This window comes from Rhinopithecus roxellana, chromosome 5 (assembly GCF_007565055.1).
Source record: "Rhinopithecus roxellana isolate Shanxi Qingling chromosome 5, ASM756505v1, whole genome shotgun sequence".
NCBI lineage: Eukaryota > Metazoa > Chordata > Mammalia > Primates > Cercopithecidae > Rhinopithecus > Rhinopithecus roxellana.
In genome coordinates this window covers 147304881-147332218 of record NC_044553.1, presented here as the reverse complement: position 1 = coordinate 147332218, position 27338 = coordinate 147304881, and the positions used below count along the sequence as shown (strand labels likewise).

The following is a 27338-nucleotide window of genomic DNA, read 5'->3' as shown; positions in this document are numbered from 1 at the left end:
TGGTTCTGTTTATATGCTGGATTACGTTTATTGATTTGCGAATGTTGAACCAGCCTTGCATCCCAGGGATGAAGCCCACTTGATCATGGTGGATAAGCTTTTTGATGTGCTGCTGAATCCGGTTTGCCAGTATTTTATTGAGAATTTTTGCATCAATGTTCATCAGGGATATTGGTCTAAAATTCTCTTTTTTTGTTGTGTCTCTGCCAGGCTTTGGTATCAGGATGATGTTGGCCTCATAAAATGAGTTAGGGAGGATTCCCTCTTTTTCTATTGATTGGAATAGTTTCAGAAGGAATGGTACCAGCTCCTCCTTGTACCTCTGGTAGAATTCAGCTGTGAATCCATCTGGTCCTGGACTTTTTTTGGTGGGTAGGCTATTAATTGTTGCCTCAATTTCAGAGCCTGCTATTGGTCTATTCAGGGATTCAACTTCTTCCTGGTTTAGTCTTGGAAGAGTGTAAGTGTCCAGGAAATTATCCATTTCTTCTAGATTTTCTAGTTGATTTGCGTAGAGGCGTTTATAGTATTCTCTGATGGTAGTTTGTATTTCTGTGGGGTCAGTGGTGATATCCCCTTTATCATTTTTTATTGCATCTATTTGATTCCTCTCTCTTTTCTTCTTTATTAGCCTTGCTAGCGGTCTGTCAATTTTGTTGATCTTTTCAAAAAACCAACTCCTGGATTCATTGATTTTTTGGAGGGTTTTTTGTGTCTCTATCTCCTTCAGTTCGGCTCTGATCTTAGTTATTTCTTGCCTTCTGCTAGCTTTTGAATGTGTTTGCTCTTGCCTCTCTAGTTCTTTTAATTGTGATGTTAGAGTGTCAATTTTAGATCTTTCCTGCTTTCTCTTGTGGGCATTTAGTGCTATAAATTTCCCTCTACACACTGCTTTAAATGTGTCCCAGAGATTCTGGTATGTTGTATCTTTGTTCTCATTGGTTTCAAAGAACATCTTTATTTCCGCTTTCATTTCGTCATGTACCCAGTAGTCATTCAGGAGCAGGTTGTTCAGTTTCCATGTAGTTGAGCGGTTTTGATTGATTTTCTTAGTCCTGAGTTCTAGTTTGATTGCACTGTGGTCTGAGAGACAGTTTGTTATAATTTCTGTCTTTTACATTTGCTGAGGAGTGCTTTACTTCCAATTATGTGGTCAATTTTGGAATAAGTGCGATGTGGTGCTGAGAAGAATGTATATTCTGTTGATTTGGGGTGGAGAGTTCTATAGATGTCTATTAGGTCTGCTTGGTGCAGAGATGAGTTCAATTCCTGGATATCCTTGTTAACTTTCTGTCTTGTTGATCTGTCTAATGTTGACAGCGGAGTGTTGAAGTCTCCCATTATTATTGTATGGGAGTCTAAGTCTCTTTGTAAGTCCCTAAGGACTTGCTTTATGAATCTGGGTGCTCCTGTATTGGGTGCATATATATTTAGGAGAGTTAGCTCTTCCTGTTGAATTGATCCCTTTACCATTATGTAATGGCCTTCTTTGTCTCTTTTGATCTTTGATGGTTTAAAGTCTGTTTTATCAGAGACAAGGATTGCAACCCCTGCTTTTTTTTGTTCTCCATTTGCTTGGTAGATCTTCCTCCATCCCTTTATTTTGAGCCTATGTATGTCTCTGCATGTGAGATGGGTCTCCTGAATACAGCAGACTGATGGGTCTTGACTCTTTATCCAGTTTGCCAGTCTGTGTCTTTTAATTGGAGCATTTAGTCCATTAACATTTAAGGTTAATATTGTTATGTGTGAACTTGATCCTGCCATTATGATATTAACTGGTTATTTTTCTCGTTAGTTGATGCAGTTTCTTCCTAGCCTCGATGGTCTTTACATTTTGGCATGTTTTTGCAATGGCTGGTACTGGTTGTTCCTTTCCATGTTTAGTGCTTCCTTCAGGGTCTCTTGTAAGGCAGGCCTGGTGGTGACAAAATCTCTAAGCATTTGCTTATCTGTAAAGGATTTTATTTCTCCTTCACTTATGAAACTTAGTTTGGCTGGATATGAAATTCTGGGTTTAAAATTCTTTTCTTTAAGAACGTTGAATATTGGCCCCCACTCTCTTCTGACTTGTAGAGTTTCTGCCGAGAGATCTGCTGTTAGTCTGATGGGCTTCCCTTTGTGGGTAACCCGACCTTTCTCTCTGGCTGCCCTTAAGATTTTTTCCTTCATTTCAACTTTGGTGAATCTGGCAATTATGTGTCTTGGAGTTGCTCTTCTGGAGGAGTATCTTTGTGGCGTTCTCTGTATTTCCTGAATTTGAATGTTGGCCTGCCCTACTAGGTTGGGGAAGTTCTCCTGGATGATTTCCTGAAGAGTGTTTTCCAACTTGGTTCCATTTTCCCCCTCACTTTCAGGCACCCCAATCAGGCGTAGATTTGGTCTTTTTACGTAATCGCATACTTCTTGCAGGCTTTGCTCATTTCTTTTTCTTCTTTTTTCTTTTGGTTTCTCTTCTCGCTTCATTTCATTCATCTGATCCTCAATCGCTGATACTCTTTCTTCCAGTTGATCGAGTCGGTTACTGAAGCTTGTGCATTTGTCACGTATTTCTCGTGTCATGGTTTTCATCTCTGTCATTTCGTTTATGATCTTCTCTGCATTAATTAGTCTAGCTGTCAATTCTTCCACTCTTTTTTCAAGATGTTTAGTTTCTTTGCGCTGGGTACGTAATTCCTCCTTTAGCTCTGATAAGTTTGATGGACTGAAGCCTTCTTCTCTCCTCTCGTCCAAGTCATTCTCTGACCAGCTTTGATCCGTTGCTGGCGATGGGCTGCGCTCCTTTGCAGGGGGAGATGCGCTCTTATTTTTTGAATTTCCAGCTTTTCTGCCCTGCTTCTTCCCCATCTTTGTGGTTTTATCTGTCTCTGGTCTTTGATGGTGGTGACGTACTGATGGGGTTTTGGTATAGGTGTCCTTCCTGTTTGATAGTTTTCCTTCTGACAGTCAGAAGGACTGTCTGTTGGTCTGTTGGAGATTGCTTGAGGTCCACTCCAGACCCTGTTTGCCTGGGTATCAGCAGCAGAGGTTGCCGAAGATAGAATATTGCTGAACAGCGAGTGTACCTGTCTGATTCTTCCTTTGGAAGTTTCCTCTCAGGGGTGTACTCCACCCTGTGAGTGTGGGGTGTCAGACTGCCCCTAGTGGGGGATTTCTCCCAGCTAGGCTACTCAGGGGTCAGGGACACACCTGAGCAGGCAGTCTGTCCGTTCTCAGATCTCAACCTCCGCGTTGGGAGATCCACGGCTCTCCCCAAAGCTGTCAGACAGAGTCGTTCGCGTCTGCACCGGCTCCCGCTACTTCCCCTGTTGGTCTTCAGCTGTGCGCTGTCCCCAGAGGTGGAGACTACAGAGACAGGCAGGCTTCCTTGAGCTGCTGTGAGCTCCACCCAGTTCGAGCTTCCCAGAGGCTTTGTTTACCTACTTAAGCCTCAGGAATGGCGGGCGCCCCTCCCCCAGCCTCGCTGCTGCCTTGCGGATAGATCGCGGCAGACTGCTGTGTTAGCAGTGAGGGAGGCTTCGTGGGCGTGGGACCCTCCCGGCCAGGTGTGGGATATATTCTGGTGTGCCTGTATGCTTACAGCGCAGTATTGGGGTGGGAGTTACCCGATTTTCCAGGTGTTGTGTGTCTCAGTTCCCCTGGCTAGGAAAACGGATCCCCTTCCCCCTTGCGCTTCCAGGTGAGGCGATGCCTCGCCCTGCTTCAGCTCTCGCTGGTCAGGCTGCAGCAGCTGACCAGCACCGATTGTCCGGCACTCCCTAGTGAGATGACCCCAGTACCTCAGTTGAAAATGCAGAAATCACCGGTGTTCTGTGTCACTCGCGCTGGGAGTTGGAGACTGGAGCTGTTCCTATTCGGCCATCTTGCTCCGCCCTCCGACTCTATTTCTAATCTGGATATTCTTATATTAATAATGTGACATCCCATAAATCACTTTTTAGGAAAAAACAGAGTTGGTGGCACATCATTTGAAATAAAATTAAAATAATGACAATTTCTAAGATTACTGGACTTCTGTAAAACCTGTTTCACCTGAGATGACTAAAATAAAAACTCATAAAAAAATAATGAAATGATGGTGTTATACACACTGATTTATTTTAAAACTTAATAGGAAATCACAAAGTATTTAATAAAAATAATTTTAAATACATTTTTAAAGTCTAAAGGAAAGTCTCTATTTATAATCTTCCCACCTCCACCTCCCAAGAAGCTGGGACTACAGGCACATGCTACTACACCTGGCTTAAAGGTGCAGTTTAAATGGCAGATTTCAGACTCCTTAAGCTACATGATGGCTAATAGTCAGCTTAAGGCCTTAAAAAATGTACATTTATGAAACATTGAGGGAATTCACCAAAATGTTTTGTAAACATTATAAACAAACATCTACTATATAATGTGGGAGAAAGTTTCATGATCTATTTAGAAAGGTTTAAATCCTGTATTTTATATTATTTTATAAAGTTACTATTACTATGAAATTTGCATTATACATTCTGTGTCACCCTTATATATCCCCTTCACTAATATCAAGGACGGGCTTGTAAAATATATGTATTACACTATATACATACATACACAGACATAGTACTTCTTTCCTCTTGCATAATGCCTCTTCATAAGAACATATGTGGTCTCAGGAACAATCAGAGCACAGCAAAATGCTGCCTTAATTGTTTAATTAAATGTTGTGTGTCCACATGGTCTGGAAATGCTGCTTCAGACTTCTGCGCAGCAACATAGCTTCTCTGCAGATCTCCAATCTGCAAAAAATACAAGAATAAGACCATAGAATGAGATCAGAAAAAATGAACAAGGAAGTAAAAAAGAATATAAGACATAGTGTCTGCATGCTGTAGAAATTCAAAGGGTTCTTTTTTTGTTTTTTTAACAAGCCCACAACCGACATCACAATTCAAAGGATTCTTAAAGGCAAATTGCTTAATTGTGCTACTTTGATTTTAGAATTCTAGATTATAATTCAATCTTGAAAAGTATGTAAGAAAGATAAAATAACCAATTATATAAATAATTTACAGCTGTCTGGTAATGAATTTAGAAACCTATGTTTTCTTTTCCTGTCACTGATGATAGTATTATAAATGTAAAATGACATTTGCATGCTGAAACAGCCAGCTCTAGATAGCTCAGAAAACTTAGAGAAAACTATCTGTAAGGTACCACAAACAAAAACATATTTTGATTAGAGTTGTTACCTTTTAGACAGAAAATTTAAGCAAAAACTCCTGTATTTAAGGCATAATAACATGTTTTGAGAGGTTTTAAGTGGTGCTGGCACAATAATGTTGGGAAAATATCTGGTTTTAAAAGTTTATAAAGCATGTCTCTGCTTTTCAATGAACTTGATATTAATTCCCAAAGAAAAACACACATACTGTCTGAATGTATCCTTTTTATTGATACATAATAACTTATATTTATGAGGTACATGCAATATTTTGATACAAGCATACAAGGTATAATGATCAAATCAGGGTAACTGGGGTATTCGTCACCTCAAACATTTATAATTTCTTTGTGTTGGGAATATTCCAAATCTTCTAGCTATTTTGGAATATACAATAAATTATTAAGTATATCTTTATTGATATACTGAGTATATCTTTATTCATGGATACGTTCTAAAAAGGAAGGGCTTTTTGGTGTATATACTCAAAAAATCTAGATAAATTCCGGTAGATTTCTGGTAACAATATATATGTATTAAAACAGAAATTAAGTTTCCTTTTTTAAATCATAACACTTCTTTTTAATATATTGTTTTCTGTTATGGAAGTGTAGCCTTTTGCTTAAAGAAGATATCTCATTTGAGTTATGTATTATTAAAATGTGGTGCTATTCCTGAAGGTAAGCCAGCCCTCTTAGGGGTTTAACTAACTAAGCAGTAGCACAGTGCAGTGGGAAACACATGGACATCATTGGGATCTGGGTGTGAATCTGAAATCTACCACTGCCACAGGACGCAGAAGTCTTTCAACCTCTTTAAGCCTTGGAAATTAAGCTGCTTGAGGTACAAGTTTTTGTCTTTTACTCATCATTACATCCTCTGTGCCAAAAACAGGGCCTGGTATATAGCAAAGACTCAATAAACAGAACATCGGTCATGAAAAAAATGAGTGAGGAAGGCAGGGTAGTTGGGAGAATTAGAGAAAGTATGTAAAGCACCCAGAACAGTGGTTGGTACTTACAGGTGCTCAATAATTACAACTCATGAATGACAGCTTATTTTATTTTCAATATAGAAATGACAGTGTAGATGTCTTCATATTTATGCTACGAAAAATAACATCTTTATAAATATCTTACGGTCTATCAGGACCCTAATTTACATCACAAATATTTTTAGCCATTTCCTTATTCTCAAAACAGACTCACCTTCCAAGTACAAGCTAGTTATTAGATGTCTTTTGCTTGTTTTCTTATTGTTAAAAATGTCATGTGGTTCCCTTTAGCTTTTGGATACTAACTGACTTGCAATACAGTATTAAGTTTCATTTCCCCCATATTTTTCATAGCTAAGATAGCTTTCACATTAGAATATCACTAATTTTACAGCAATTGTACCAGAAACTTGGTGGCAATATGATCTACTAATAATACACAGGATTTTGTTGCTGTAAAAGTCAATAGCTAAATACTTCCCAAACCAGGAGTTATTAAATGAGAATTTCTTCAATGACTAAATGCTATATTTCAAAACATAAAATAATTCTATAATCTATAATGGAGTTTAGTCAATATTCAGCAATAAATTAAAAGTTTTAAAAACTGTCCCTTGAAGTAAAGATGTATAAATAAATATAGTAATTAAGAGTTTTAAAAGGTCATTTCTTTCAGGAAGATGAGGTTAGAATTTCCTTATTTATCTGTACATTTTTTAAAACCAAGAAAACAAAAAAGAAGAGATCAGATGAAAAATTAATAAAGAAAGAATACCTTATCAGAGATTGTTGCAAAATTAAAATGCGGTTCATACATATGGGGTGCTAGAGATGACGCAGTTTGTAATAGTGCCCTTGCCTGTGTATAAAAATAAAGAAAAGAAAAACCAAAGGCGTATGAACATATATCAGCACTATATTTGTGATTTTTTTTTTTTTTTTTGGTAAAAGAATTCTTTACCTATGACAGGACTTAATAACATGAGCCTGTGATAAATACAGACAACATTCCTCATGAAATACAATTAACCACTGATACCTTGCCAAAATTATGTTAATAATAAATGCTTCACAAGACACAGAAAATAAGAGAATCAGAGTACATTTAAAGTTATTTGGGAACCAATGTTCTCATAAAGTTTGTATTTCAATATGACATGCAATTTGAAATACAATCTTCTCAATACTACAACTTTCTTCTTAATCTAGTTTTTACTGCTGTTGATTGACTAAGCAGGCTCTAATTACCTAACAACCAAAAAAACATTGTAAATTTCAAAGCCTAAAATTCTGTGCTGGATGACAGTGAGCAACTATTTAACATAGTGCTGATCAGTTTTGTTAGTGAGACAGCAATTGAATATGACAAGCTTTCTGTTCTCTAAGATACTCAAAATATAACATTCACATTTTTTTTTGGCGATCATAGGATCATATACTGCAGAGACCACTGATTAGCATGAGAGGCTTATACATTCATTAAGACCACAAATTCAACATTACAAGCTGCTAACAACCCCTCAACTTGTAGCTACATCTAAAACGTCTATCCATGACCCTGAAGACAAATTTGTATATCTTTTTAAATGGAAAACAAAGTGATATCAGTTCATATAGAATGACAGATATAATTTTTAATAAAATGAAGTTCATATTATGAAATCTTTCACCAAAACATTTCAAATCAATTGTGTGCTAGAGAAACTACAATAAGTAGGAGGAAAAGAAAATCACCAACATGGGAACAGAGAAAAATCACAAAAATCACTTGTTTCATCATATGAATATAGGCAAAGTTCCTGACAAACAAGTGTCCATTTTAGAACAGCCCATAAACTACAAATCCATCTTCCTTACTTTGGGAGAATTCATGCAATAAAGGTAACATCCAATGACCTTTCTTTCCTTGTTGTTGTTAAAAGTTTATCATTGTGCTTAGAAGACCAGACTAATGTACTGGCAATGCTGTTCGTCATGTCTGTGACCTTGGGCAAAGTTACCCTCCTCAAGCTTCCGTTTCTTTATCTCCAAAGTGGAGAATGTAATAATATTTGCCCTTGATTGCCACTAATATTGTATGAACATATTTAGTATTTTAAACTTTTTGTTTTACGTATATCATTATAATAATACAATTTATTAAGCATCTACCATGTGCTCCATACTATGCTTCTACTATGCCAAGTGCATGATCTAATACAAACAATCCCTTCAAGTCACTACTGTTACACTCTATTTTATGTATCGTCCATTCATTCCACAAATAGTGACTGAGCACCTACCGTGTGGCAGGTACTGTTTCTGATGCTGGGAATATAACAGTTACATGACAGATATGGTCACTCTTTTCATGCAACTGACATTCTACATCCTACACATAAATATGAAAATATCTGATAAAGTGGTAAATACTGTGAAGAAAAAAAGTAAGAGATGTGACAGCACCTAAGGGCTCTTTTAGACTGATGGGGGAGATGACCTTTCTAAGGAGGTGGCATTTAATCTAAGACCTGAATGACAAGAAAGAAATTTGTCATTGTAAGATCTTAAGGAAGAACACTCCAAAGGCCCTAAAGGAAGACAGAGCACTGTCTGTCTGCAGAGCAGCAAGGTAGCGACGTGTCTGCAAGTCAGTGGGAAAGAAGGAGTGGCAAAAGATGCGGTCTGAGAGGGAGCCAGAGGCCAGGTCACCTGGAGCGTCAGGCCATAGGCATGGTTTCAAGTCCAGATTTTATTCCAAGTTCAAGGAGAAGGCACTAGAGGATTTTAAGCAAAGTAGTATTAAACAGTCTTCATTAAAAAAAAATCTCTCAGGCTGTTCTGAGAAGAGTGTATCATAGAGTGCAATTACTTGCTGATGTAAGTGGAAACAAAAACACCAGCTAGGAGGCTCTCATAGTAGTCCACGCAAGAGATGAGGGCAGTCTGAAGAAGGGTTGTGGGAATGGAGAAAGGTGGCCAGGCTCAGAATGTGATGGGACTCTGAGGTCAGAATGACAGGGCTTGCTGAATATGATGTGGGCGCAGGTGTGGCAGGGGGAAACAATAAAAAAAGAGAGGTTTCAGGGGTGGCTCGAAGGATTTTGGCTTGAGCAGTTATGTAGTAGACAGGGGATGGCAACTGGTAGAACAGTTCACTAAGACAGGGAAGACTGGGGAGGCGCAGATTTGTCTTAATAAAATCAAACATTCTATTTTGGACTCAGAATGGTTAAGTAACTTGTCCCAAGGTCACACAGCTAATACGCAACAGAGTTGGGATTCAAATCCACGCCTGTCAGATTCTAGAGCTCATTTTAAAATACATACGCTGTAACGCTACCACACATGACAGCTTTTCTCTGAAGAAAGCAGACTGCCCAGCGTGCTGCTGCCAGTTCACCGACCTGTTCAATGTGGCCCTTCCGCATCTCCAGCACAGCCAGGTTGTTGTAGGCCTCAGCGTGGTTGTTGTTGTTGACCAGAGCCAGCCTGAAGCACTGATGGGCCAAATTGGTATCTCCTATTCCCTACAAAAGAAAGTCCCTGTTCACACCCATGGGTCCATTTACTTCCTCCTCCCTTCTTTCCTCATAGATATCTCTTCTGCTACCAGACAAAAAGCATCAAGTGCCATACAATTATAGAAGTCAACGTGAATTCTATATAAGTGGATTTAACCCGAGAATATAAAATAAGCCACAAGGACTCCTAGAAACTTCTAAATTTCCCCATAAGACTACAATCAACCTGGATTTAGGATAATTTCTTCAAACTAATTTTTTGTTTGTTTTGAGACAGGGTCTCACACTTTGTCACCCAGGCTGGAGTGCAGTGCTACGATCATAGCTCACTGCAGCCTTGACCTTCTAGGCCCAAGTGATCTTCCTGCCTCAGCCCTCAGAGTAGCTGGGATTACAGATGTGCACTACCACACCCAGCTAATTTTTTAATGTTTTGTAGAGACAGAGTCCCACTATGTTGCCCAAGGTGGTCTCGAACTCTTGGGCTCAAGCAATCCTCCTGCTTCAGCCTCCCAAAATGCTGGAAATACAGGCATGAGCCACTGTGTCTGGCTCAAACCAACTTTCTATGAACAGAAATTGTATCAGAAAGACAACATACCACAGCTACATGTCCCAAGTTGTACCAGACATCAGCTGCCTCTTCTTCATTTTCAGCCAAAGAAAGGGCACGTTCAAATGAGGTCAGAGTCATATCATACTGCTGGGCATAGAAGCAACACAGCCCCAGGTTGTTAAAAAGCTGGCCGTTATAAACGCCCATCTGCAGCAGTCGCCTTTTCAAAAAAGAACACACAAATGTTGGTGTCAGACCAACTTTGTAAGTTTTAAGACATATATATATATATATATATTTTTTTTTTACATGGTTAAACATGAATTCATCTTGTGATTTTTGATACTCCTTAAGATTATAAATACAACGTGTTATAGTAAATGAAAAAATGTTTAAAGCAAATACAAACAGCTATCTTTTATAATGGTACTAGTCACGGGGAATGTGTCTAGAGACAAAGAAAAACAACTGATCTAAGTTTTCTCCCCCAATGCTTTGTTAGAGAACCAAAATAAGAAATAGTCACAAAAGGTAAAGCCCACACACTTCAGCTTTATAAAGCTTTGCTGCCCATAGGGTAAATTCCTAAAACTCAATCTGAGGACTGTGTTTAGCATTAACCTCTACGTTTTCAGCTGAGTTGGAACCCGTTTTTGGCTCTCTGTACTTTGTGCTTCAGCTGTGTCTACTGAACTCCAACGAGCTTCCACTGAGGAAGACAAAACCATCAGTGGATCCTCACATTATCCACTTAGCTTTCACACTGCAGCTCAAGAGCCCCATTTGCTTCTATGCATCATTAATCCCATGGGACAAAGGACAAGCGAGTTCATATAAGCAAACGAAAATCCAGCCCAGCTGCTGTGAGAAACCTATGACCCACTTTGGGGGCTGGGGAGTAGAGTCAGCTGCAGGTGCACAGAATAGCATTCTTATTATTACATTTTATGCCTCCAACACATATTTGGAAAGAACCCTTGTCAGCTGTCAGTCATCTCTTTGTATATTACCCAAGGGCTAAAGAGGAAATCAAAATTTAAAAATTAATTTCAGAAGTCGTATGTAGAATGAAATAAGTACTCAAAGAAGAATCAGTGAATATAATTTATTTAGACTGAAAAAATATTTGGACAAGAATTGACAATGCTGCCCAAAACAGGTGATTCTGTTTCAGGTCCTTATCAAGGTTCAGAATATGGGGCCAAATGCTCTTTGCAAATCTTTTCACCTTTCAATTTCAGTGTCTTTATGTTTACTGGTATTAACGGAGGCAGTGATGATTATAAGTTTTAAGTAACTATTAAACTGTTACTGGTTGATGACAAAATGGCTAATGCATACAATGACAATGGGGTTTAAAACTCAGTCAGTTGTCCAGTGTGTTTCTGCAACATGCCAGACATCTGCATGTTTCCATTATTGGATGTCACTTTAATGCTCATAATACATCTGGGTGTTGAAATTTTAGTTTCATAAAGACATGGCCTATATCTTATTTTCTCTATACTTTCATTTCATCTTTGTTACTATTTTATCAATATTTCATAGGAAAGTAGTTCTACGAATTGGATGTGAAGTGCACCTGTAAAACCGGAGAGCTATTTCTGGCTGATCAGAATAGAAGTGGTTGCTTCCAATGCATGCAATGGCTTCCACATGAGTATTGTCTTGTTTCAAAACTTCTTTGTAGTATTCGGCTGCTGATGACATATTGTTCATTTCCTATTCTCCATCAAGAAAGAAGAGCAATATTTTATTAATACTGGACAAGAAATTATTTTTTTCTGACTGATTTAAGTCCATTCATTAAATAAGTATTTATTGAGAGGCTACCATGTGCCAGACTCCATTCTAGGCCCTGGGGATACATTATGAACAAAAAGAGAAAGTCACTGTTCTCAAGGAGGTGACATCTGGTATGAAAGGCAAACAAACATGTAATAGAAGGTTAAGTGCTGTGAAGACAAACAGAGCAGGATAAGGAGAGAGAGAGACCAGGGAGGGTGTGCTTCAGAAGGGTTGATGGAAGGGGCCACTTCGGAGAAGGTGCTATTTGAAGAGACCTGACTGAAGTGAAGGATCAAGTCCTGAGCATATCTGGGGGAAGCTCACCCTGGGCAGAGGGAAGAGCAAATGTATGAGCCTGAGAGGTTACGAAGGTAAATGAGGCTGGAAAAAGGGAAGTGGCGCAAAAGGCAATGAGAGGCAGCCAGGGCCTTTGTCAGCCATGGTGAGAGCTTCAGATTTTTTTTCTAGTTGAGAAAAATCCATTAGGAGAGGAATAACAATCAAATTTGCATTTTGAAAGAATAACTTGACTGCTGCACACTAGACATACCAAAATAGGAAAGCGTGGTAGCAGGAAGATCAAGAGTCCAGGAAAGAAAAGATGGCAACTGAGACCAAGCTTAGAAATACATACAAAATGAAAAACTAAATAAACCTTCTATAGTTATTATATATTCTTTCTAAAATACTGATAATCATAAATATATGCATCTAATGTTATCAATGAATGTTATATTTCTCAAATCCACCTTCAAGGCCCAGTTCAGGCTCCACATCCTTCACAAAGATTTCCCTAATGCCTTCACTTCACATAGCTGTCTTCTACCTCTCAACTTCCATGGCGTTTATTATGTGAACTTGTTCTCATTAGAGAAGGACTCATACTTTTTGTTAAAGTTTAATCATATCAAATATAAGAGACTCTACTGATTGTAAGAAGCACCACACAGTGCTTTTTTAAACAGAATTTTTATTTGATCCTCACTGATATATTTAGACATACTCATACACAGATTGTATCACAGATCACTCTTTTGCATACTTTATATAAAGTACATATACATAAGCAAAACAAATTAAATATAGTATTCGTCTTTCACAAGAAGTATCAAATTCTTCTGAATCCCTTTTTGATTTGGTCATCAATGGCCAGGTGTTTCCACACAGTATTGTTCTATGCAATGATGATACAGCATTTCTTTATAATTAACAAACAACAATTGTATACATTTACAGGATACAATGTGACATCTTGAAACATGCATACATTGTGGAGTGAGAAAATCAGTCTAATTAACATATATATAGCCTCACATACTTATTTCTTTGTGGTAAGAACATTTAAAATCCACTTTTAATACTTCTTAAAAGTGCTCTACTATTGTCTCCAAGATTTTCTTCCAAGCTATGGACAGTCATTCTGTTATGCTGATACCTGTGTTTTCTTGATCTTACCAGCAGGTGTCAACAAAAGCTTTCAGGCAACAATCAGTAATAATTACCAGGTTTACCATGCTCCCAAGAGTAATTACCCAAGTTTCCATATAAGCAGACTATGACAACTACATGGCAACTGCTACTTGGCCACAAAAATAAAAAGATGCTATCCATTTTAAGATGCACCTCAAGTTCTGAGATGTTAAAATGTGAAAAACAATGTTTTTAGAGTCCATGAAATATGGTAAATTCCTTTAGAGCAAGATCATATCGCGTGCCATTTCTTAGCACAAAATTTAGTATTCTGGAAACTGAAAAATTAATAAACAAGAATTAAACAACTCTAAAAAATGTTCTCAGCTTCCCATGTTTCCATTAGAACAGAGGTTCTCAAACATTTTGGTCTAAGATTCATTTTAAACTGTTAAAAATTGCTGAGAAGTAGTTTTGTTTATGTAAGTTATATAGATTAATACTAGAAATTGCAACTGAGATATCTTTAAACATTTACTTATTAATTCATTCTAAATGACATACATTAAACCTACTACCTGTTCACATACATAACATTTTTATGAAAAATAATAAGCTCTTCTGAGTGGAGAAAGTCTGTGGGTTGTACAACCATGTTTGTGACAGAGTAGATTAGTCTGTTTAACCCAGAGAGAGAAGGTCGTTAAGTCCTTTTGAGCATAGATCTAAAGCCAAAAGCTCCACTTCTGCCTTTATCTATAATCAAGCTAACGGTTTGGCCTCCATTTGTCTAAATCTTGTATCTCTCTCTCTCAGTTGGTTCTCAACATGGAGGAAGAGGGATTAACTTATCAGTCCCATAAAACCCTAATAAAACATTCACCAGTTGACCCAAATCTATGCTTTATAGATATTTCTTCATGTGCTTTACACTTGAAATTCTTTTTCAAAGCCAACAGCATCCCACAGTGCTAGGCTTCAGTGCTACAGCTTCCAAAGGTGGCAATGCCCAAAGCAAAGAAGGCTCAAGCCTCAATAAGCCAGTTGGTTCAAGACTTTGGGTTCTATAAAATTACTTTTGAATACTTGTATACTTAATTAATGGACACAGAAATTGATTTATGTAATCTCGAGGAATTTTAGACTGAAACACCTATTGTACGGACAACCTCATATGCAGTTTTTCAATTAAGTTTTATAAACTTATAAAATACGTGCTTATGCTAAATAAATGTAAACCTTACAAAAGGGTACAAAATTAAAAGTAAATGCCCTGTCCCCAAATTCCAGTAGGCAGAAGCTCTGTTAATAGTTTTTTTTGTATTGTTCAGGAAATTTTGTTCATACATAAGCATATACATGGGTGTGCATATTTTAACCATAAACAGAATCATTCTATACATTTCAATATACAGTTTATTTTTTCACTCAGTGTCTTGACTCTTTCCATATCAAAACCAAAAGCTTTACTTCATATTTTTAAATAATACTTCTGCATAGTGTTCCATCAATATTAAACCAGTCCCTTTTTGACCAAGCATATGTTTCCTTTTTTCAACCAAAAAACATACTATAAAAACACCTTTGTACAGATCTTTGTGCACTTGTATGAAAACAGCCTTAAGGAAAATTCCTAGAAGTAATACTGCCAGGTCAAAGAGCATGCACATTTTAAAATATAATCAATAACTGCAAAAAGCTTCCAAATGTTCATACATGGAGCTTGTTTCTCTACACCCTGGGCAACCCTAGATAACATAGAACTTCTTCATCTTTGCTAATCTGATTGAGTGAAAAATGGCTTATCACTGTTGTTTTAGTTTTTTATATCTTTAATTATGACAAAGGTTAGGCATTTAACACATCAGATATTATTTCTATTTCTCTTTCTGTGAGCTGCCAATTCCTATCTTTTGTCTGTTCTTCTATCCTATTCTATCTTTTGTCCTTCCACTATTGTGTGTGTGGGAGTCTTGGGTGGAACACTGCCCTCTGGGACACAGGAGAGCTGGAGGCTGAGGTGTGGCTCAAGAATCCCTGGGCATTGACAGTGTTCTATTCCAGATGAAAAGAGCCTGTGTTGATGTTGACCATAGTTCAAAAACACAGGAAGGCTCACTGTTTATAAACATTCTCTTCAGAGGAAAAGTTTAGATGGCTTAATTAAGTTCTTCCAAACAGGTGTCACCAAGCCCTAAGTACTAAACGGGGGCAGTTTAGTCAACGCAGCTGGAACTTGGTTGTTGTCTCATCTCTGTGGTGATCTTACTTTCATGGAGAGGGTGAGTGGCCACTGTGTAGGCTGAAAGGAAACAGCCTAAGGAAAAGCCACATCATGACATGGAAATACCTCGTTTCCATGTTTACATTCTTGACTAAATAGATGAGAGAGAGTGTGTGTGTGTGTGTGTGTGTTTAAACCTCCCAACTTCAGCAATTTTTAAGCAATGTGTAGTGTGAGGAAATCAAAAGCAGTCTTTCGTCTGTCCCAGGTATGCCAACTGTTTTCCCTGTTTGATATTTTTACCTTTTGTTTTGTTGTATATGGATTTGGTTTCTATTTTTTGTTTTTGCCATATAGAAAATTTAACTTTGACATTCTCAAATTTATCAATCTTTGCTATTATGGCTTTCTAACTTTGTGTCATGATTAGAAAAATCTTCCTCATTCCAATTTATACAAATAATTCATCAGTGTTTACTTCTGGAAATTTCAGGGTTTCATTTTTTGAAGTTTTAAATCTTTAAAGTTTTAAATCTGGCAGTCATGAATAGTATAAATCATTACTCATCCAGCTCTATTTTTAAACTATTTATTAAATAACCAAGTAATGCAATCGGCTTAATAGGCCATCTTTATCACATCTTAAATTTTCATATATATGAACACACATTGATTCTTTATTGTTTTTTTATTTTTTTGTTTTTTTGAGACGGAGTCTCGCTCTGTCGCCCAGGCTGGAGTGCAGAGACACAATCTCGGCTCACTGCAAGCTCCGCCTCCTGGGTTCACACCATTCTCTTGCCTCAGCCTCCTGTGTAGCAGGACTACAGGCGCCTCCCACCGCGCCCGGCTAATTTTTTGTATTTTTAGTAGAGACGCGGTTTCACCGTGTTAGACAGGATGGTCTCAATCTCCTGACCTCATGATCTGCCTGCCTCGGCCTCCCAAAATGCTGGCATTACAGGTGTGAGCCACCGCGCCCGGCCTATTTTGTTTCTTTATTCCTTTATCAGATTTGTTTAAATTTTACTAGTTCTAGAATAGATTTTATTAATGTAGACTTAAAATAACATTTTCAAGTATATAAATGCCACTTCAAGTATATAATAAATTTGGTATCAAGTGATTTTTACAGTGGTTATTTTTTATCCAATTCTCAAAATGTCGATACAAAATCTATAATTAGATTTTTAAATTATTATTATTATTATTATTATTGAGATGGAGTTTCACTCTTGTTGCCCAGAATGGAGTGCAATGGCGCGATCTTGGCTCACCGCAACCTCCACCTCCTGGGTTCAAGCAATTCTCCTGCCTCAGTCTCCCGAGTAGCTGGGATTACACGCATGCACCACCAAGCCAGGCTAATTTTGTATTTTTAGCAGAGACAAGGTTTCTCCATGTTGGTCAGGTTGGTCTCAAACTCCCGACCTCAGGTGATCCGCCCACCTCAGCTTCCCAAAGTTCTGGGATTAAAATACAATTAAATAACGGCAGAAAATGAATGCTGCAGTAGTTTTCAAATCTTGTTTTGCATCAGAATCAATCACCTAGTGAGCTTGCTAAAAATCCAGATGCCTGAGTCCCAGCTTCCAGGACTTCTGATTCAGAGGAAGAGGATCGGTCATGCTTCCCATCCACTCCCAAGGTAATTTCATACACAGTAAGGTTTGAAGACCCCTAGAATAACATTTCTAGGGTAAGGATTTTAATTGCAAATGCCTTTCAACAAAGAACAGCTAAAATTAAGATCTGTCTTTCAAATGAATAAACAAAATACCTCAAGAAAAACTGAAACAACCAACAAAGAAATCTGGCAAGGATAAATCATTTTAAACAAACAACGAACAATAAGTAGTTCAACATATTCATCCTAAAATAGACAATATTTAAAAAGATATCTTCAACAATGAAAGATACATAAAAAGAAGAGAACATAGAGGAATGGAATTCCTCCAGCCAGGGACAAGCATGATGTATGTAACAAAAACCCTACAGGCATACACAGCGCAGGCTGCAATGCTAAAACCAATTTACTGATTAACTGAACATCTATTGTCACATAAAGAGAAAAAGAATACACTGGAAATCTGACTTTGGTGTGGTAAACTTTGACATAAGGGAAATTAACTATGCAAATTCAAGGCAAAAGACTGAAATACTGCCACCAACTATTTCAAGTCTGTGCTTAGTCTTTGATCACTCTATTTGTGCATGATTTTCCCTACAACTGAGAGGCTTTCCTCTCCACTCCTTTCTTCCTTCAAGTGTACAGTCAACTTAGAGCAGGGAAAGGTTGAGAAAAGGAATCCGCTCCAGAGCTACTCCATATCACAGCCACAGCAACAGTGACTGTAACAGAGGCTTGGAAGGAATTCTTCTGACCAGCAACCATGCAATAAAGATGGGATAGTTCTCTAGCTCTTTCTGCTAGCACTTCCTGCCTAAGAAGAGAAGGGCAAAAGGGCTGAAATGAGCAGAAGGCAAGGGCCTAAAGGTCAGAGCTCCAATTGCACTGGCATAGTCACCACCAGAACAAGCATGAATTCCACTGGTTTAGCTTGTCGGTCAAAGTTTTATTCATACTCAATTTAGAGTACAGAGTATTTTTATTGATTGATCAAAGTCTTCTATTTATACATTTATAAAAATTACATTTCAAAAGGAAATCATAGTTTTTCTAGACAACGTTAAAATACTTTTATTTAAAAAGTAATGCATGTTTATTATGGAAAATCTGGAAAATACAGAAAGTATAAAAAAAATTCATACACTATCACCTAGGTATAGCAGCTATTAATATATTCCATTCTTTTCTAACAACATGATTTCAAAATATCATACCTAGCATTTTCAAGGAATTTCAGAGATGTGTCTGTTCAAAGATATATTGGAAGTCCTAAGCAATAAGACATATTTTTAGAAGTGGTAAAATAATTGAAAGGAAGAGGTGAAACCACCTGTATTTGCAAATGATGATTGTTTTATTTACTTAGAATATCCAAGAGGACCTATGAACAAGATCTTAAAATTTAAGGAGTTGCTAGTATCAAAAAAACGTTTAAAAAGTAATACATTCCTATCCACCAGAAATAATCAAATAGAAAATACAAGAGAAAAAAAAAGTAAGGATTCCATTCATAGTTATACCTAGGAATACACCTGCATAGAAAAAAGTTAACATAGTAGGCCCGAGACCACTATTCTTAGAAAGGCCTGTATCTGGGAATTTGACTGGTTCTCTGCATTGATATGAAACTTTCCCCAAATCATAAGCGTAGCTTGCTACACCTAACCTGTTTGCATAAACAGTGTGGTTTGTGCTGAATGCCTGTTTACTTCTGGGAGTGTTTGCTGTGTGATAAACAGTGTGTGATTATATGACCAGCATCCAATAGTAACCATGGATACACAGTCTCTAATGAGCTTCCCTGGTAGACATCACTTCTCATGAGTTGTCATAACTCGCTGCTGGAAGAATTAAGTGTGTCCTGTGTGACTCCACCGGGAGGGAGCTCTTGGAAGCTTGTACCTGGTTTCCTCTGAACTTTACCCCAAGAGCTGTTTCCTTTTACTAATTTTACTTTGTATCCTTTTGCTGAAATAAATCTGAGTCCTGTCAGTCCCAGTAAATCACTGAATCTCAGCGTGGTCTGGGGGACCCCCAACACACCATCTTTCTAGAGATAATTACAAAATATTCACTGAAGAACAAAAAAAAGACCTAAGTAAATGGAGAGTTATATCATGATTGAGAATGGGAAGAAAGGCAGCCCACTCACCTACTCCCCATCATTCACACAGTCAGTGTAATTCCAATCAACACACCTCCAGGGATTTTTATGGTTCTTGATAGGCCAATCCTACAGTCACTATGGAAGAGCAAAGGGCCAGGAAAACCAACTGTAAACAAGAAGAACAGGTGGTAGGATTTGCCCAACCTGATATCATGAATTGTTGTAAAATGATAGTAATTAGACAGCAGGGAAGATATCTCAATGGTACTTTTCATGGAATTTGATGACATGACTAAAATTTATAAGCATGAAGCCAGGAGTTCAAGACCAGCCTGATCGACAAAGTAAGACCTCATTTGTGCAAAAAGTAAAAAAAAAAAAAAATTAGCTGGATGTGGGGGCACAAGCCTATAGTCCAAGCTACCCAGGAGGATCACTGGAGCCTAGGAATTTGGAGGCTGCAGTCAGTTATGATTACGCCACTGTGATCTAGCCTGGGCAACACAGTGAGAACCCATCTCTAAATATATATATATATATATATATATATATATATATATACACACACACACACATATATATATAGAGAGAGAGAGAAAGAGAGAGTATGTAATGTAATGTCAGTATCAATTTTTGTCCATTTGTGGTAGATACATTTTAGGGCTTTCTATTCTGTTCCATTGGACTGTTTGTCCATTCTTATACCAATGTTATAGCAATGCAAGAATCACCTAATACACCATCTAAGAAGGGATTAATTACCAGAATATAGAACTCAAATAACTCAACAAGAAAACAAGCAATCCAATTTAAATATGGACAAAAGACTTGAATAGACATTTCTCAAAAGAAGACATACAAATGGCCAACGGGTATATGAAAACATGCTCAGCATCACTAATCATCAGGGAAATGTACATCAAAACCACAATGAAATATCATCTCACCTCAGTTAGAAGGGCTATCATCAAAAAGACAAAAAATAACAAATGCTGGCAAGGATGTGAAGGCAGGGGAATGAATGCTCGTACACCGTTGATGGGAATGCAAAGTAGTATAGTTGTTATGGAAAACAGTATGGAGTTTCCACAGAAAAACTCAAAATAGACCTACCATATGATCCAGCAATCCCACTGATGAATATATATCCAAAAGAAAGGAAGTCTGTATATCAAAGAGATATCCCATGTTTATTGCAGCACTATTCACAACAGCCAAGATGTGGAATCAACCTGAGTGTCCATCAGTGGATGAATGGATAAAGAAAATGTGGTGTATAGACACAATAAAGTAATATTGAGCCATAAAAAAAGATAAAATCCCATCATTTGCAGGAACATGAATGGAATTGGAAGTCATTATGTTAAGTGAAATAAGCCAGGCACAGAAAGAAAAGTGCCACATGTTCTCACTCATGCAGTAGCTAAAAAAGTGAATCTCATGGAGGTAAAAAGTAAAATTATGGTTACCAGAGGCTAGGAAGGGTGTGGGGAGACTGGAGGATGAAGAGAAGTTGGTTAAGGGGTACAAAAATATTTAGACAGAAAGAATAAGTTCTACTGTTTGATAGTACAGTAGGGAAATTATGGTTAACAATAATTTACCGTATATTTCAAAATAGCTAGAAAAGAAGAATTGTAATGTTCCCAACACAAAGAAAAGATAAATGTTTGAGGTGACAGATAACTCAATTACCCTGATTTGATCATTACACATTGTATACAGGAATTAAAATATACATGTACCACAAAAATATGTCCAACTATGGTGTATCAATAAAAAAAATAATAATAACATGAATTACCTCATAGATTCTTGCAATTCCACAGAGCAGGGTTACTTCTCCTGGAAACTTATCTAAGCCTTGTTTGAAAAGATTTAAAGCAGTCACAGGTTGATCCAATGAGACATAAACCTAAAAATAAGATACATTTCAATAAAAGTATAGATTCTTAAAATAATATTTGTTATGACATTTATAATTATTGATTAGTAACAAATTATCTCCTAGATACTACAGTAAAGAATTTTCAGTCGGGCATGGTGGCTCACACCTATAATCCCAGCATTTTAGGAGGCTGAGGTGGTTGGATTGCTTGAGAACAGAAGAAGTTCAAGACCAGCCTGGGCAACATGGTGAAACCCCATCTCTACAAAAAAATACAAAAATTAGCTGGGCATGTTGGTATGTTCCTGTAGTCCCAGCTATTTGGGAGGCTGAGATGGGAGGATCACTAGAGCCTGGGAGGTCAAGGCTACAGTGAGCCGTGATTGTGCCACTGCACTCCAGCCTGGGTAACAGTGAAATCCCGTCTTAAAAAAAAAAAAAAAGAAGAAGAAGAGGAAGAAAGAATTTTCAAAAATGTGCAGGATAAATTTTCAATAATGATGTTATAGTTTTATCTCTACATGTTATATATAAAGCATTCATTCATTTATTCTCTAACAAATGCTTACTGTGAGCTTACTATGCCAGAGACTGGCAATAGTAACTAAACAAGAAAGAATCGAGGGAAAACCTTTTTAGGATAGAACAGACATGAATATGTCTATAGGCTGGCATTAAGAAACCAATTAGGAGACTGAGGTTAAAGATGCTGAATAAAGAGGAGACGACCCGTGCAACAAGGCCTGAGAGAGACAGGCAGTGGACAGGCCCCTCCAAAACAAGAGAGGACACAGGTTCATGAGGTCAGGGAGTTAAGCAAGTTAGCACATAATGGCTTCCACTTCATTAGCAATTAATAAACTATATACTTAATAGGAATTTCTAAAACAGTATTACTATTTTACGTGTGATCAACATAAGATTATGACACTTTTTTCATGATTTTCGGATCCACTTTCTAAACAGTAAGAGTGTGTTTTGAGAAAAAACCCAAAGGGATACAACAGAAAACTAAAGTATTTATCATTAAAGTTTGAGATTAGAGAGAGAGGTATGGATAATAACTTTTCAGTTTTTACTTATACACTTTTGAACTGTACAAGTTCTATACTTTAAAAATATAACAAATAATATATAATTAGTATTTACATAATCTAAAAGGTTTAATTTTTAAATTAACAATTAAGAACTTTAAAAAACAACGTTCTTAAAATCTGCTTGATCTCTTTCCTTTGTGTATATATATAACATATGTAAATATAGATTATATAAAAATATTTATATTATATTACTATATAATAGTATACATTATAATAAACATTATATATAGTTAAAATATATTTATATTATATATTTATTATATTATATATTACATATTTATACTATATGATTATATATGTATATTATTTTTATATATCTCTAACTATACAATTTTATATATTTTTCTATAAATTAAATATATTGTATTAATATATAAAAATATACACACACACATATATATACATTTCTTTTTTAAAGAGATGGGTCTCACTATGTTGCCCAGGCTGGTCTCAAACTCCAGGACTCAAGCAATGCTCCAGCCTCAGCCTCACAAAGTGCAGGAATTATAGGCACAAGTCACCATGCCAGAGCTCTTTCACTTTTTGACTTTTAATTTCAGGGTACATGTGCAGGTTTGCTATATAGGTAAACTCATATCATGGGGAGTTTGTTGTACAGATTATTTCATCACCCAGGAATTAAGCCTAATTCTCATTAGTCATTTTTTCTGCTCCTCTCCCTCCTTACACCCTCTCAGAGGCCCCAGTGTCTGTTGCTCCCCTCTATGTGTCCATGTGTTCTCATCAGTTAGCTCCCACTTATAAGTGAGAACATCCAGTATTCGGTTTTCTGTTCCTGCATTAGCTTGCTGAGGATAATGGCCTCCAGCTCCATCCACGTTCCTTCAAAGGACATGCTCTCCTTCTTTTTTATGCCTGCATAGTATTCCAGTGTATATGCACCACATTTTCGTTATCCAGTCTGCCATTGATGGGCATTTAAGTTAATTCTATGTCTTTGCTATTGCGAATAGTGCTGCAATGAACATACGCGTGCATGTGTCATTGTGACAGAACTAAAATCTGCTTGATCTCTATTACATAATAACCATCCATTCATACATTACACAAAAACTGTATATTTTACCTCTATATAGTTGTGTAGGGAATAATAGATTTAAACAAATCAATTTATAGAAAAACAGGTGAAGTCATGTATTTAACAAGAGTTAAATAAAAAGCATATTTTTTCAACGACATAGTAAGTGATTATCAACTAAGATGATAGTCAAATAGTATGACTTCAGCCTTAATTTCTAGTTCTTTCCAAAAAGTTTACTGTGATGCCTAGAAACTTCTTTAAGACTTTAAGTGTAGGCTGGGCATAATGGCTTACACCTGTAATCCCAGCACTTTAGGAGGCTGAGACTAGAGGACTGCTTGAGGCCAGGAGCTGGAGACCAGCCTGTGCAACACAGCAAGATTCCATCTCTACCAAAAAAAAAAAATTATCCAGGCACAGTGACCCGTGGTCCCAGCTACTCAGGAGGCTGAGATGGGAGGATCGCCTGAGACTGGGAAGTCAAGGCTGCAGTGAGCCGTGATAATGCCACTGTGCTCCAGCCTGGGTGATAGAGTGAGACCCTAACTCAGAAAAAAAAAAAATTGTTTAAGTTGAATATATCACATATAGAAGATAAAGTTAGATACCAGATAGTTTCAAAAATTTTTGAAAGTCATTAAAACATACTAATTTTAGGACTAGCACAGTAAATTTATATAACTTTCATTTTGCTTCTTTTTCATATGTTAATTTTTATTCCCATATTTAGGAACTAGTAGCACTTCCTTTTATATCTCATCTTCTTTTGAATCTCCTTTACCACATTTTTTAATTTAAGAAACTCTAACAGATAAAGCAAAATTATATCATTATCACCACTTGTATTTTTCTTTCAAAATAGCCTCAGTGAGGGTCAAGAGGTAACTTTACCCCACTATTGAAAATTCTGGCCAGGCATGGTGGCTCCCACCTGTAATCCCAGCACTTTAAGAGGCCGAGGCAGGCAGATCACTTGAGGCCGGCAGCTCAAGACCAGCCTGGTCAGCATGGTAAAACCCCACTGCTACTAAAAATACAAAAATTAGCTGGGTATGGTGGCGTGCACCTGTAATTCCAGCTACTTGGGAGGCTGAGGCAGGAGAATCAGTGGAATCCAGGAGGCAGAGGTTATAGTGAGCTGAGATCATGCCACTGTACTCCAGCCTGGGCAACAGAGCAAGACTCCATCTCAAAAAAAAAAAAAAAAAAAGCAAGAAAATTCTAGGTGGCCCTATCATTTCTGCTGTGGCTGCAGGTGGCACTGCAGCAGTGACTAGGTCTGGAGTCAGAAAGACCTGGATTTGATGCTAACTCCTAACCACCAAGTGACCCTGAAAAACTTACCCCTCTTTAAATTTAATTTTCTTTAAGAGTACAAAGGAAATGATAAAACTCACCTTTGCAGGGTTATTGTGAGGGTTAAATTAAACTACATATATAATGAACATGATAAAATGTTTTATACTGAGTAGGTGATCAATAAAGGAGAAGTATTATTTTTATTATTATGCCTCAGCCGAGTAACTAGGAACCTACGTAAACACAGTCCCTGTTCTCTACTGCGTGCTCAAGTGGGATACAAATGTACTGTAGAAAATAAGGCCTCACTGGGGCCTGTTATCTATGCGAGTAGTGAGCCTATGGTATTTTCTCCTGTCCTAATGGGCAATCTTTCAAATGGGTCTTATTTTTCATGACAATTAATTTCTTATGAGACAGTTACCCTCCATATGTTCTCATTTTTTCCCTTGCTCTAAAGAAAAACAAGTTAAATCTAAACATAGTAACTTGCCAAATATTCCTGAGGAAGCTGTTTACTCTCCCCATGCAATGGCCAGAATTTAAACATTTATTCTGAGAAGGCAGATTTCACTCAAATTAAGATTTACTTACTTTTGCCAAGTACAGAAATGTATCTACCATTTCCTGCTGCTTCAGGGCTGATTTAAACTGTTTTTCTGCTTCACGATACATTCCCAACCTACAAATAGCAATTTTAAGAATTAGATATTCAACTTAAAAATAAACACTACATCATACCCTGAGGGTGAATAGAGACAAATTATAAGAGGAATATAAGCACATACCAAGGAAGGTAATGTTGCACATACACATAAATTAACATGTTTATTTATACAGTTTAGCAATAAGTTGCCTATCTCCCATATTCACTGGCTTCTAACCCCCAAATGGTATGTAAGGAGTCTGTCTGAAGCCTAGTCACAGCAGGACTAAGATAATAGCTGCTAGTAAGCCAGGTCACCTCAGTTCACCACCCAAAGAGCTTATGATCAGCTGGACATATGGCAAGTGACCTGAATAAATGCTTAGAGTCTCTATATTACTGGAAGAGCTGAAGGATGACATTTATTTGAAAACATCTTCTGCTTTGAGACAAAAGCACATTTTTAAAAGCTATCTTTAAAAGTTATTTTGACCGAGTAATAATTAACACTTGGGTAATCTAGTTATACCATTTTATTATTCTAGAAATCTTGTTTTCCCTCATTAGATATCTGATACTAATTGTCCTTGTCTATGAATCTGAGATTTGCTCCTTGCCTAAATATGACTGTCCTGATGTAAGTAGTGCCTACCTCTTAAACCCAGGAAAGAATTTGTTGCCACTGATTCAATCATTAAAACACAACTTTCAACAGGTCTATTCAGGACATGAATGAATCACTCATTTTTAGCTATCTGAGAGCTACTCAGCTACGGTAATGTTTCATTTTGTGAAATAAAATCAAAATGATACACAGTATGCTCTGTTGTGCTATTTTCATTTAAAGGTTTGAAAGAAGAGCTTTGATCATTTTTCATAACCTAAACCTTAAGCATTGGTGTGGCTGATGCCCAAATAGCTACTGGAGGCCTTGGGATGAAACTGGTTAAAGGCTAAAGGTCAAAGAACTCTAAAGTTCTGAAAAACAACATATGTATGTACATAACATCAACTGAACATGAAAATCTTTTTATTTCTTTTGAGATAGAGTCTCTGTCACCCAGGCTGGAGGGCAATGGTGGGATCACAGCACACCGCAGCCTTGCCCTCTGGGGCTCAAGCAATCCTCTGCCTCAGCCTCCCAAGTAGCTGGGATTACTGACATGTACCACTAGGCCTGGCTAACTTCTGTATTTTGTTTTCGTAAAGACAGGGTCTCACTTTGTTGCCAAGGCTGCCTGCAAACTCCTGGGTTCAAGCTATCCTCCCACCTTGGCCCCCCAAAGTGCTGGGATTACAGGCATGAGCCACCGTGCCTGGCCATGCATGCAAGTCTTAAACACGTGACTGAAATACAGTCACTAAATTCCATTAATTTAAAGTATCCATGAGAGTCTGTGTATTTTTATCTAACTTGTTTCTTTCCAAAAATCATTTAAAAGGGATTACAATAAAAAGATACATATAAAACAAGAACATGAAAACAGAAATAGATTATTTTAAAAACAATGGAGATAGAAAGATAAATTTAAAAAATAAAAATATAATCAGAGATAGAGCGACATGAAAGTCAAAGAACCATGTTTTTTATTACTACAGCCTTAAGAGATAACTTCATCTAATACTATCAAAAAGCAATCTACCACATGAATTCTTGTGCAAAGAAAATGGAGCATGCCATGTTTAAAGAAAGTCAAGGCAAAAAACATCAGTCAAGTTCATAAACACCAGCCAATATCACAGAGTCAGAGTCCAGCTGCCAACTTTTTCTCTCCAACTTAAATTTAACAAAATTGTAAAGTGTCAACTGTATGCTTATTTCTTGATGGTAAGGAGATGAAAAATGAAGAAAGTAACAACCATGTCCTTAAAGCAATGATAATCAAAGAATGAAACAAAACATGTTCACAAATAAATTTAATCATATTATGGTCAATCAGGAAAAAAAGCACTTTGAGAG

At 37.2% G+C, this 27338-nt stretch overlaps 1 protein-coding gene across 1 annotated transcript in view; it reads right to left on the bottom strand.

Annotated features, from left to right (window-relative positions):
- Positions 1-4068: 4068 nt before the first annotated feature.
- Positions 4069-27338, bottom strand: part of TTC8 (tetratricopeptide repeat domain 8) — a 54024-nt gene continuing 30754 nt past the window's right edge. The window contains exons 8-14 of the mRNA XM_010384126.2: positions 25327-25414; positions 21208-21318; positions 11827-11966; positions 10290-10464; positions 9572-9694; positions 6961-7044; positions 4069-4766 (exon numbers count right to left, since the gene is read on the bottom strand). Coding sequence (XP_010382428.1) covers positions 4650-4766; positions 6961-7044; positions 9572-9694; positions 10290-10464; positions 11827-11966; positions 21208-21318; positions 25327-25414 — 838 coding nt within the window. The 3' untranslated portion in view covers positions 4069-4649. The remainder of the gene's footprint in view (positions 4767-6960; positions 7045-9571; positions 9695-10289; positions 10465-11826; positions 11967-21207; positions 21319-25326; positions 25415-27338) is intronic.